This window comes from Chiloscyllium punctatum, chromosome 6, assembly GCF_047496795.1.
Source record: "Chiloscyllium punctatum isolate Juve2018m chromosome 6, sChiPun1.3, whole genome shotgun sequence".
Taxonomy (NCBI): domain Eukaryota; kingdom Metazoa; phylum Chordata; class Chondrichthyes; order Orectolobiformes; family Hemiscylliidae; genus Chiloscyllium; species Chiloscyllium punctatum.
In genome coordinates, this window is record NC_092744.1 from 63,699,926 (window position 1) to 63,713,572 (window position 13,647).

At 41.0% G+C, this 13,647-nt stretch overlaps 1 protein-coding gene across 1 annotated transcript in view; it reads left to right on the top strand.

Annotated features, from left to right (window-relative positions):
• The first annotated feature begins 1,768 nt into the window (after positions 1 to 1,768).
• The window catches only part of LOC140479023 (solute carrier family 25 member 36-A), a 63,528-nt gene continuing 51,649 nt past the window's right edge, over positions 1,769 to 13,647 (top strand). The window contains exon 1 of the mRNA XM_072572798.1: positions 1,769 to 1,898. Coding sequence (XP_072428899.1) covers positions 1,858 to 1,898 — 41 coding nt within the window. The 5' untranslated portion in view covers positions 1,769 to 1,857. The remainder of the gene's footprint in view (positions 1,899 to 13,647) is intronic.

A 13,647-nucleotide genomic window follows, 5' to 3' on the forward strand; every position in this document is an offset into this window, starting at 1 on the left:
CCCTGTTCCCATTTTCCCCCCATATCCTTTGAACTCTTGTGTCCAAAGAAATGTATCTACATCTTTCTTGAAAGTCTTCAATGTTTTGGCATCAACATTTTCAGTTTCAGAAAATTCCACAGGCTTACGGCTTTTTTGGAGAAAAAAATTCTTCTCATCTCTGTCCTTAAAGGCCAACCCCATATCCTTAAACTGTGACCAAACTCTTGCATTGGAAAGAAAATAACCATATTTCACTGACTGATCAAACTTCTGTGGAAATACAGGAAATTAACGTTGAACACTAAAGTACAGATCTTTGGAATATACATTCTGAGATTCCTGTTATAAGATGACAAGATCTGACCACCTGCAACAGATAGATGAAGAGAGAAGACTAACTTTATGAATTTTATCTACATCAACTATCTCCATCATATTCTAAATATCACATAGGAAGTTAGAAAGTTCCTGATTCCAGGACAAAAGAAGCTAAACTGCCAAATTTAATCACTTTTCTAAAGGCATCACTCCATTAGTTTGATTACCCTGAATGAATTTAGAAGATACGGATATTACAAATGATTTCCTGTATTTGAACTTTTAGAAGCCTGAAGCCCACTGAGTTGACATGGGTTTAAGAGTGACTAAAGATTAGTGGTGCAAGCTGGAAAAATATGGTAAAAATCAGACATTAACGGAGGATAATGTTACGTCAAATGAAAACCTACGCTTATATATCGTCCTTTTCATACCAGTAACTCAACTCTGTGAGAGCCAGTAATGTACTAATGTAAATAAAGGAATTAAAGTAACCAATTTTTCTAAACTCACAGAAACAGCAATTAGATAATGACCAGATCATGTATTCTTTTCTGATACTGATTGAGGATAAATGTTGATCCGGTCCACCATGGATAACTCCCGATTCTCCTTCAAAGTAAATATGTGATTTTCTTTACACCTACCCAAGCAGGCAAATTAGACTAGAACTTCACATCTTCACAACTTACCATCACATCTGAAAGACTGCATTTTTGACAGTGACAGTGTTGACTTCTGTCGTATCAGCCTTGATTTTTGTATTTAATTCTCCAAATGAGATTGAAGCCTGAAACTTATGACAAACATGCTATCAACTGACAGCAAGAGGGAAGAAAAAAATGGACCGGATAAAAGAGTGCTTTGGACCTTATGAGTTAATACAGATTATGATAAACCTTTATGATTTATGCCTGCAGAATCACTGGCAAGGCTCAGAATTTGTCCCCTTCAGCTGTTTCAAGCAGGTAAAGTAATGGAAATGCTTTGGTGGCTGGACACCTCGTCCTCTGTGGTGAAGGACAGTTGCCCCATGAGTTTCTCAAACTCCTTCAAGCCAGGCCCCGAGCTCCTGTCCAACACAGTGCTCGGACGAAGCGCAGACACACACACACACCACAACGTAAGGCAACACTTTTGTCCTACAGACGGACACGCACGGCTGGTGATCATGCGGAGAGCAAGTGCGCCGGAATGGGTGTGACAGTGGTGCGCGTCCCTGGCTTTCATTGGATGCAAAGGGGAAGGGCAGCCAGGGCACGGGGCGGGGTAATGGTCGTAGCCAGTGTTGCAGGTCGATAATAATAGTCGGGGCATCCCTGCCCTCGAGTAGAGAGTGTCCGGCTGAGTGCGATGAGGGGAGTGGTTCGGTAGTTAAACAGACAGACAGGCATCAGCGCGTGCAGCACCGGACCGGAGCAGGGACAGAGGCGCGAGCAGCTGCGGTTATAGTTGGGGGGTGGGGGGAGGGAGAGGCGCGAGCGGGCGGGCAGGGGCATGAGCTGCTCCCAGGGAGACCGCCACTCGGGCCCTCGCTCGCGGTAATAATGATTCACCATGAATCAGAGAGACCCCTTGGTGCATCTGTTTGCTGGCGGGTAAGCTAACGGCCGGGCACGGTCTCTCTCTCTCTCTCTCTGTCTATTTCTCACATTTACCGAGCGGCGTGTTCGAAGCCCCATTCCTGATTTTATTTCTGTACTGAGCCTCTTCTTCCCTCCCTAAACCAACCGCGTTATTTATTTATTTATTTATTTATGTTCCTGTAACTAAAACGTGCGGCCTCACTTTATAAATGTTTTTATTTGCATCGTGGAAGTGGGCGTGTTGCCAACTGTTTCAGTTCGAACCTTTTTTATATATGCGGACATTGCTTCCTTCTTCTTCTTGGTTTAAAATTGTCTATGGGTTTTTTTTTTCAAATTTTTATTTTAAATTTTATGGGTTGGTGGTGTTTGGTGATCTCGCAGGGCTGGGGGAGAAATGCAGCTCTGAGAGAGAGAGAGTAGGCCTCGCCAGTCCCCGACTCTCTCTTATCTGCTCTCCCGCCCTAGAAGCACTCAGCCCCGGCTGCCGGAGGCTGGCTGACTGGTAGTGAGCTGTGGACTGAGTAACACTCCCCTGACCCACACCGTCATTGGCAAGAGAATAAATAAGCCAGTTGCTTCAATTTTTTTAAATATAAAATGAGATCTGTTTAATCTCTCTCTCTCTCCTTCCTCTCTATCTTTTAAATGTACTTTCACAGTGAGAGAAAACCAGATTTAGGTGAATCTTGGGCTTTCTTTCCTGAACCCAATTTGCCTCCTCACCTCAGGAGTTGAAAGGGATGGGGGAAGAGGCTTCTAAATTTTAAAGCTTCGTGAGACAAAAATTATACTCTAAATTTGCAGCAGTAGTTTCTAAATTGTCAATGAAGACAGTGAAACTTGCTGATTCTGTGTAACTGCAGATTGTCCTGTTTCTGATTTCAGATGTTTCAAGCAATCCTCTTTGTGAATGGTTAGAATAGTTTTTACGTTAGAGGTAACCTAGCTCAACTAAGATAGCTTTGAGGCCATGCTGTATGTAGTATTCTATATTCTTTTTCCAGTTCCCCATGTGCCTGCACCTAGCTCATCTTATTCATGACACCCACCTCCTGCTCTCAAAATCTATTCCAAACAAACTGCTAACCACTCAACTTCTGCTTCTGGTTCCCAAGTTAGCTGATATTGTAAATCGTTCTCTTCTGATATTATCCCTGTTTTAAACCTACTGTCATCAATATTTGTTTTTCTATTGTCCTCAATGTCCTTGAAGCTAGGACATTAGTTTGCAATCTCCCTTCCCTTTCAATTCCTTGAACATGTTGCCTCCCAAATCCTTATCATTTATCTTAATTCATAATTGCATTCCCTCACCTGTGGTCCTACCCCATTACAGTACCAAAATAGTTCTTAGCAAAGACTGAGCTAACATCCTGTGTGACTGTGACAAATCTAATCTATTCCTCCTAGTCCTTCTCAACTGTAGTCTGTAGTCGTTGACACGGTTGAACACCCTCGCTTCCTCCAGTACCTCTCCATTGTCATCCAGCTGGGTACGACTGTGCTCTTTCCACTCTTATCTGCCTAATTTTTGCTGCATATCATATACGATGGTTTCTCTTCCTGTTGTTACACCTTAACTTATGATTCAAGAATTAGTGCCCGAAGACTGGAGGATAGTAAATGTTATCCCCTTGTTCAAAAAGGGGACTAGAGACAATCCTGGTAATTATAGACCAGTGAGCCTTATTTTGGTTGTGGGAAAGTGTTAGAAAAGGTTGAGAGGATTTGTAATCACCTAGAAGGAATTAGGGATAGTCAATACGATTTTGTAAAGGGTAGGTTGTGCCCCTCAAACCTAGACTTCTTTGTAAAGGTGACCAAACAGGTGGATGAGGGTAAAGTGGTTGATGCGGTGTAGAGAGATTTCAGTACACTGGTGCGACAGCACTTGGATTGTTGTGTATAGTTCTGGTCATCATAGAGAATGTGGGAGCTTTGGAAAGGGTTCGGAGGAGATTTACTAGGATGCTCCTTGGTATGGAGGGAAGGTCTTACGAGGAAAGGCTAAGGGACCTGAGGCTGTTTTCATTATAGAGAAGAACGTTTGAAAGATGTCTTAATTGAGACATGAAGATAATCAGAGGGTTAGATAGGGTGGACAGTGAGGTTTCATTTTCCTCTGATAGTGATGGCTAGCGTGAAGGGACTTGGCTTTAAATTGAGGGGTGATAAATATAGGACAGATGTCAGAGGTGGTGTTTCTTTACTCAGAGTAGTAGGGGCATGGAACACACTGCCTGCAACAGTAGTAGACTCACCAACTTTAAGGGCATTTAAATGGTCTTTGGATAGGCATATGGTCGAGAATGGAATAGTGTAGGTTAGATGAGCTTCAGATTAGTTTCCCAGGTTGACACAAAATTGTGGGTCAAAGGGCCTGTACTGCGCTGAAATGTTCTGATTATTCTTTGTCCCTGTTTATTTCTCACTTGCATGCTGCTCCTTATAGTGACTGAAAGCACCCATTTGCTTTCACATGTATATTAACAACACTCAGCTCTGTCTCACCACTTTTCTCTTGACTCTTGTTAAATTATCAGAATCTTTGTCTATATCATGTACTGATGAGAGGAGGTCAGCTAGTTCAGTTGACTGGGCGATCAGTTGGCGATGCAGAGTATTGCAAACAGTGTGGATTCAGTTCTTACTCTGGCTGAGATTACCATCGAGGACTATCCTCGACTTCTCCCTTTGCCTGAGGTATGCTGACCTTCAAGTTAAGCCACCAATTATCTCTCTGTCATGAGAGCAACCCTATGGTCTGGTAGGACTATAACAAACTTCTCACTGGCTGATCCAACTGCCAAATCCCCTCCCCTCCAAATAAATATTGGAAGACTTTGTTTTTTCGTTCCCACTCTGAACTTCATTCCCCAGCTACTGATTATATCCCTCTTCCTTGGTGACTGTCTCAGACCAAACCAGACTTTGTTTGTTGAGAGTGTGTTGCTGGAAAAGCACAGCAGGTCAGGCAGCATCAGGAGCAGAACCATAAATCCTCTGCTTTCCCACATTTCTTCCTCCATAAGTCAATAAAATGTTCTAAAATATCTAGTTATTGACATATTAAACAAAATGTCTTTCACTTCTACCATTCTTAAAAGTTTAACTAAGTGTATTGTTGAGAAAGAGATTGAATAGACAGGGATCAGCTTTACTGCTGCTGAGGTGACATTGCAACAGGTCTTCTAACTGGCTTGGGGCCCTGTGCAATCCCATGGTCTTAATTCCACCTCTGAATGCAGAAAATTAGAACTAAATTTTGAGTTATAAAACTGCAACAACATATTTACATTGCAGCTCATATTTGGAAGTATATCCAAGGCATTCATAGGAATGGCAAAATACAATATGACACTATGCAGCATAAGATCAATTGATCAAAAGCTTGGTCAAAGAGGTACAGTTTAAAGGAGTGTCTTAAATGAGCAAAGCAAGGTGGAAACAGGCTGAAAGAAATTTCAAAGCTCTGAGATAAGACAGCTGAAGGCATGGTCAGCAATGATAAAGTGATTAAAACCAAGCAAGTTCAAGAGGGCAGAATTGGCAACTATCTTAAGAGTGCTACATACTACTGGAAATTAGAGAGATAGGAAACGGTGGAGATTTGAAAATAAGAACGAGAATTTTAAACCTAAGACATTGCCTCTCTGGGAGCCAGTATAAATCAGTAAGCATTGGAGTGTGATAAGTGAACAGGGTTGAGAGAAGGTTAAAGCTGAAAAATGTGTTGCTGGAAAAGCGCAGCAGGTCAGGCAGCATCCAAGGAGCAGGAAAATTGACGTTTCGGGCATAAGCCCTTCAGGAATGAGGAAGGTGTGCCAAGCAGGCTAAGATAAAAGGTAGGGAGGAGGGACTTGGGGGAGGGGCATTGGGAATGCGATAAGTGGAAGGTGGTTAAGGTTGAGGGTGATAGTCCGGAGAGGGGGTGGGGGCGGAGAGGTCGGCAAGAAGATGGCAGATCAAGAAGGCGGTGCTGAGTCCGAGGGTTGGGACTGAGATAAGGTGGGGGGAGGGGAAATGAGAAAGCTGGAGAAATCTGCATTCATCCCTTGTGGTTGGAGGGCTCCTAGGCGGAAGATGAGGTGCTCTTCCTCCAGGTGTCGTGTTGCCATGGTCTGGCGATGGAGGCGGCCAAGGACCTGCATGTAGCTGCGGAAGATGGACTGTTCCACATATCCGACGAAGAGGCAGGCATAGCTGGGGCCCATGCGGGTGCCCATGGCTACTCCTTTCGTTTGGAGGAAGTGGGAGGATTGGAAAGAGAAGTTGTTCAGAGAAAGTCAGGACCAGTCAGCAGTGCTTTGGATAACTTAAACTTCACAGAAGGTTTAAGTGGAAGATCAGCAAGAAGTACATTGAAATAGCCAAGTTTTTAGGTAACAAAGCAATGGATTGAAGATCTAGCAACAAGATAGACCCAAGATAAAACTGGTTGACATTAGAGGGGAATGAAAATAGGCGTCCTTAGTTATTAGTACTGTATTAAAATATGGTTGGCAGTCATTGTAGAGTCATATAAAACAGCAGACTATAAGCAAACACAGTCTGGGAGAAAGTGTGGACTGCAGATGCTGGAGACGAGAGTCAAGAGTACGTTGCTGGAAAAGCACAGCAGGTCAGGTGGCATCCGAGGAGCAGGAGAGTTGATGTTTTGGGCATGAGCCCTTCATCAGGAATGCTGGCTATGTTAGAGGCTCTAAATGGTTTTCTCATTCCTAAGGCTAAGGGAAGGTGAGAAGAAGAAATTCAATACTTAAAAACTGGGAACAATTCACTACGTGGGCAAGAGACAAAACTTCACTCGAACTGCATCTCACATCAGTTGTTGTATGTCATTGTATAGACTAGTGTTTGAAAAGTGTATTGTAATTGTCATTAACTTTTGTGGTCATTCTGCATTGTTGTTTTATTATACATTGCAGGATTTCATGTATTTGCTTCAAGATTTCATGTATTTGCTGATACAGCAATGAAAATAATTAGTAAAATATAGGTTCCCCTAACATTTACAAGGCATGCACAAAAGCAAATGTTACTATGTGAATAATCTACAGTTGAGAGAAACTGAAAACAGTTTATCATTTTAAAGAAGTCAGTGAGGGAGAAAGGAACTATTTACTGTCTGATTCTAACTTGTAGCATGATATTAGTGACATTCTAGATAAAGTACCCTCTCTTTTTTTTTCTTCCAAAAACTTATGAAGTTATGTTGTAAAGGTACCATCCATATTTAAGTGTAAATGGTGTGTTAATTATTTTTCCTTCATGCTTGCATTACCATCTTTGCTATAAGATAATCTTTACCTCCCACTTGAATTGGCATTGTACATTGTCACAGTGCTTCGTAATGATGCTGAATGAAAGGTCATCTTTCTGTTTAGGAGAAATGCAAGATGAAGGAACATTAATTATTTATTACAGGTGCAAAATAAGGAAAAGTGGGCAGCCAACCGATTCTTATCAGCAAGAGTTGGTGGATGACAAAAAGATAAATGTCTCAAGTATATGTCTATGTACAAGATTTGGTCACAGTGTGATCTTGTGTAATTAGTCATAGCGATGTACAACATTTAAGCAGACCCTTCAGTCCAACTCATCCATGTCGACTGAATATCCTAAATTAATCTCTTCCTAATTGCCAGCATTTAGCCCATATCCCTGTAAACCCTACCTATTTATGTACCTATCCAGATGCCTTTTAAATGTTATAATTGTACTAGCCTCCACCACTTCCACTGGCAGCTCGTTCTGGTTGACTTAGTTCCATTTTTTTTATTCCTGCTTGCTTTCCCCAAGCAAAATAATTCCCACAAACAGTTGATGCAGCTGGAGCACTCTGCAAGTATGCTTTCATTCTGTTCCTCATAATTAATATTTTTTGTAATGTTAACATTCCTTCTTGACCTTTGATAGTTCAACAATAGGTGCTCAGACTATTGTTCAAGAAAACTCATAAGAATAGATGTTAAAAATTAAATGGATTGCAGCTGGGAGGGAGAGTTACTATTTGCTTTCTGTGCTGAAAGTATGAAGTGGGCATCTGCATTAGTTCAATGATGCAGAAATGGTGAGAAAATGTATGATATCATCTGACAGGATTCCTGATGGAGAGGAGCTTTTGTAAGGTTGCTCTCATATTTTAAGCAATTAGTGAGTTCGACTTTTGGATTGATATGAAAGTTACCTTGTATATGAGGATGAGATGGTATTCTGTTTCCAAAGGTGTGCATTCTATTTGAACTTGAAATTGTTACCAGTTTATTATGTCTTCGATTGTCTGCCTGTTCACCTGATGCAATTAGTTGGCATATTAACAACCTTCAAACGTCAAGTATTCAGTTTTACATGATTGATTTTAGCCTAATTTTTTGCTGCATTCAGCCATAAGTCATGCACCACTACCAGAAGAAACCCAAAGCTGCTTGTTGCATGGCAAAATAGACTGAATCAGTAGGTTATTTTAAGTCTTTGATCTTTAATGAAACAATTTGACAAGATGTATTTTTGATGTATGAGTATACTACGATTTTAATTTACAATTATCCTAAGTGTTTTCTGTTGTTGCACTTAACCTTTTAAAATATGAGGCATGTATCCAAAAATGATTCCAGAATAATTTTTGGAAGAAATTATTTTTCACTTGCGTTCTTTTGTAGTTGTGTGCCAATTTGTTTCTTGGTCTCTCCATACTTTCTGACTCCTGCTGTTGTACTTATCTCTCTCTGGGTTTGATTTTTTTTAGATCTAAAAATATCCTTAACTGAAGGACTGACTGTCAGAAGGCTACCTAGCCACTTGAAAATTTTGGTATGGCATGGTCCATGCTTGACTTGCATCCTAACTAGTGAATATCCAGAAGGGGTTACTGAATAGTGTTGAAAAGTGGGAACTCTGACCAGCTGCGCTCTTTTTTTCTTCTGAGTTGTACTGAGGCTACTTCTGTTTTTTTTGTCTTAATCTTGATTGAAATCAGTTTACTTAACAGCCTGCCCTTCAACCCTGAGACATTGCTGACCTAGATTGCTGTGATGCTTGTTTAAAGTATTGACTGAGATACTGTCATGGTACGATTACAATGACTGTGTGTGTGTGTGTATGTGTGTGTGTGTGTGTGTGTGTTGGCCCACTCCATGGAGGTGTTAACTAGTTGCAATAGCAATGTAATATCCATTGAAACGGCATAGTTTTTTTTTTCTCTTCCACCCCACCTGCCTATGGTATATCTGAGGCAAATTACAACACCCTTTCAACAAAGCTACTGAGCTCCTTGAATACTTGATGCCAAACCTGGGCTGTCTGATCTGATATTTGTGGTTCAGACTCTGGGCGTGTAGTGTATTTACTCACTGAGCCCTCTGCCCTGTTTCCAGCAACACTATTTCTTTTATGAAGTTAATACAGTTAGAATCGGTGCTTCCTGAGGTGAACAATATTGGTAGAAAAAACATGCTTGCATTGTGATCCAACCCATAAAACCTCAACGTTTGGAACAGGAGTAAGCTATTTAGCCCTTTGAGGTTGTCTTGCAATTCTATTAGATTAGATCCATATTGATCAAAATGGGCCAAAATGCAGGCAAGCGGGATTAGTTTAGTTTGGGAAGCTCCATCAGCACGGACGAAGCAGGACTGAAGGGTCGGTTTCCAAGTTTTATAACTATTACCTGAAACTGAAAATGAACACATGCTAGAACTTTGAATATTAAGCAAGGGCAGGAAAATCAGATACAGAAAAGTAGATAATAGACTTGATGTGGAGGAGTCAGTGTACAAAGTTAAAAATGGACTGGGGTGTACAAAGTTTAAAAAACACAACAACACCAGGTTATAGTCGAACAGGCTTATTTGGAAGCACTGCTCCTTCATCAGGTGGTTGTTAACCACCTGAAGGAGCAGCACTCAAAGCTAGTGCTTCCAAATAAGCCTGCTGGACTATAACCTGGTGTTGTGTGTCTTTTTAACTTGATAAAAGACAGTTGAAATGCTACTTGTAGAACTAGGAAACCATAAAAAAGTGCCAGACTCCAATGGGACTCTCTGAACAGTTGTGGTGTAGTGACAAGAACACAGAAGAGCCAGATAGAGACAGAAGCATGTACCAGAAACAGCATGGTCAGTATAGTTGCTGTAAATTTTCTATTGATTCTGAGAACAGTAGTTTAAGTTGTAACGAGAATTATCTAAAGCAGAGATTTACTTCTTTATAGTAAAGACAATACAATTGAGTTTGATGTGAATATTGTTGGAGAAAGGAAATGTCAAAATAAGATTTTAAATTAGATTTGATTCCCTACAATATGGAAACAAACCCTTCGGCCCAATGAGTCCACACTGACACTCCAAAGAACAATCCAACCAGACCCATTCCCCTATATTTACCCCTGACTAATGTATCAAACACTATGGGCAATTTAGCATGGCCAATTCTCTTGACACTGACCTAACAAAAATTTACCACTCTGTTTTGAAAGCTTCAACTGGCCTCTAATCAATGGCCTTTTTCAGTTTTTCCAGATTTATGCCATCTGTTGTGGAAGAAGAACTTCCTGTTTTGAAAAAGGGTGGCACAGTAGTTCAGTGGTTAGCATTGCTGCCTCTGTGCCAGGGACCCGGGTTCGATTCCTACTTTGGGCAACTGTCAGTGCAGTGTTTGCACATTCTCCCTGTGTCTGCATGGGTTTCCTCCGGGTGCTCCAATTTCCTCCAACAATCCAGAGATGTGCAGGTTAGGTGAATTGGCCATGCTAAATTGCCCATAGTGTTTGATACATTAGTCAGGGGTAAATATAGGGGAATGGGTCTGGTTGGATTGTTCTTTGGAGAGTCAGTGTGGACTCATTGGGCCGAAGGGTTTGTTTCCATATTGTAGGGAATCAAATCTAATTTAAAATCTTATTTTGACATTTCCTTTCTCCAACAATATTCACATCAAACTCAATTGTATTGTCTTTACTATAAAGAAGTAAATCTCTGCTTTAGATAATTCTCGTTACAACTTAAACTACTGTTCTCAGAATCAATAGAAAATTTTGCAGCAACTATACTGACCATGCTGTTTCTGGTACATGCTTCTGTCTCTATCTGGCTCTTCTGTGTTCTTGTCACTACACCACAACTGTTCAGAGAGTCCCATTGGAGTCTGGCACGTTTTTATGGTTTCCTAGTTCTACAAGTAGCATTTCAACTGTCTTTTATCAAGTTAAAAAGACACACAACACCAGGTTATAGTCCAGCAGGCTTATTTGGAAGCACTAGCTTTGAGTGCTGCTCCTTCAGGTGGTTGTTAACCACCTGATGAAGGAGCAGTGCTTCCAAATAAGCCTGTTCGACTATAACCTGGTGTTGTTGTGTTTTTTAACTTTGTACACCCCAGTCCATTTTTAACTTTGTACACTGACTCCTCCACATCAAGTCTATTATCTACTTTTCTGTATCTGATTTTCCTGCCCTTGCTTAATATTCAAAGTTCTAGCATGTGTTCATTTTCAGTTTCAGGTAATAGTTATAAAACTTGGAAACCGACCCTTCAGTCCTGCTTCGTCCGTGCTGATGGAGCTTCCCAAACTAAACTAATCCCGCTTGCCTGCATTTTGGCCCATTTTTCTCTAAACCTTTACTATCCATGCACTTGTCAAAATGTCTTTCTAAAATGTTGTAACTGTACCTACATCTACCACTTCCTTCAGCAGTTCTTTCCGCTTGTGAACCACTGTGGAAAAGGTTGTCCCTCAGGTCCCTTTTTAAATCTATGTTCTCTTGTTTTAAATGCTTCCACCCTAGGGGAAAAAAACCTTTTGCTATTCACCTTATCTGTGTCCCTCATGATTTTATGAACATTGGTAATATCACCCCACAACCTCCTATGGTCCAGTGAAAAAAATCCCAGCTTATTCATCCTCTCCTTTTTTTTATCTCAAACTCTCCAGTCCCAGCAACATTCTGATAAGTCTTTCTGAACCCTCTAATTTAATAATATTTTTAATAGCAGGATGATCAGAACTGTACACGCTCTAGTAGTGGCCTAACCAGTGTCTGGTACAATGTCAAAATGACATCCTAGCTGCTATACTTAATGGTTTGTGCAGTGAGAAGTGTGGTGAATGCCTCCTAACCACTCAGTCCACTTATGACACAACTTTCATAGGACTATGTTTCTGAACGCCCAGGGTCTCTCTCTCTCTGTTTGACAACACTCTGCTGGGCCCTACCATTAATTGTATAAGTCCTTACCAAAATGTAATACCTAACCTTTTTATCCAGATTAAACGCCACTCCTCTGCCACTGTCCCAATTAATCAAGATTCCTTTGTAATCTTAGAACTTTCTTCACTGTGGACTATACCATTAATTTTGGTGTCACTGACAAACAAATGAACCAGGCCCCCTAAATTCTCATCAAATCACTTTTTTTTATTTAGAACATTACAGCGCAGTACAGGCCCTTTGGCCTTCAATGTTGCATCGACCTGTGGAATTGATCTGAAGCCTATCTAACCTACACTATTCCACTCTCATCATATGCATGTCCAATTACCATTTAAATGCCCTTAAAGTTGGTGGGTCTACTACTGTTGCAGGGAGCACGTTCCACGCCCCTACTACTGAGTAAAGATATAAATGACAAACAACCGTGGACACAGCTTCAATCCCTATGGAAAGCTGCTGGTCACAGCCTTCTATCACCACACTCTGTATCTTTCCATCAAGCCAATATATATGCATTTGGCAAACTCACCCTGAATACCATGTGATCTAACTTTACTAATCAGTCTACCAAGTATAATCTTTGACTGTCTTATGATGCCATAGTGGTATCCCTGCCTGTAGATCAGGAGGCTCTGGTTGAAGTCCCACCTATTCCAGAGGTATGTAATAGGTTGAGAAAAATAGCTTAACTACAAAAGAAACCATGCAGAACCCTATCAAAGACTTTACTAAAGTTTATGTCGACAATATCTACTATTCTGTCCCCACCGAGCTTTTTTGTTATATTCTCAAAAAACACTATCAAGTTTGACACAAGATTTCCCCCACACAGTCATGCTGACTTCCCTGATCAGACCTCCCCCCCCCCCCCCCCCCCCCCCCCCCCCCCAAAAAAAAACAACTTACCCACCACTGACATCAGATTCACTGATCTATAGTTCCCAGGCTTCTCCTTACAGCCTTTCTTAAATAAAGGCACAAGGTTAGCCATCCTCCAGTCTTCTGGCATCTCGCCCGTGGCTGTAGATGATAAATCCCTCCGCTAGAGGCACTGTGATTACTTCCCACAGTGCCCTAGGATACACTTGATCAGGTCCTAAAGATTTTCCCATCTTTTTATTTTTTTTCAGGCCTCCAACACCATCTCATGTGTAATGTGAATGTTTTCAAGACATAAATATTTATTTCACTTGAGTTCCCCAGTCTCCATGTCTTTCTCCATAGCAAAAAATGACATGAAATATGTTTAGTATCTCTACATTTCCTGTGGTTGTACCCATACCTGACCTCATTGATCTTTTAAGGAGCCCTGTTGTGTCTCTAATTGCTGTTTTGCTGTTAACATACTTGTAGCATCGCTTTGGGAGATATGGTTAAGGATAATCCAATGTTATCTTCTATCCCCTTTGTGCCCTCCTGATTTTCCTTTTAAGAATGCTCTTATACCCCTTATACTTTTGTGATTCGCTTGAGCCTATACCTAAATATGTGCAGCCTCCTTATTTTTGACCAGAGCCTCAATATCTTTATTCGTCCATTGTTCTTGT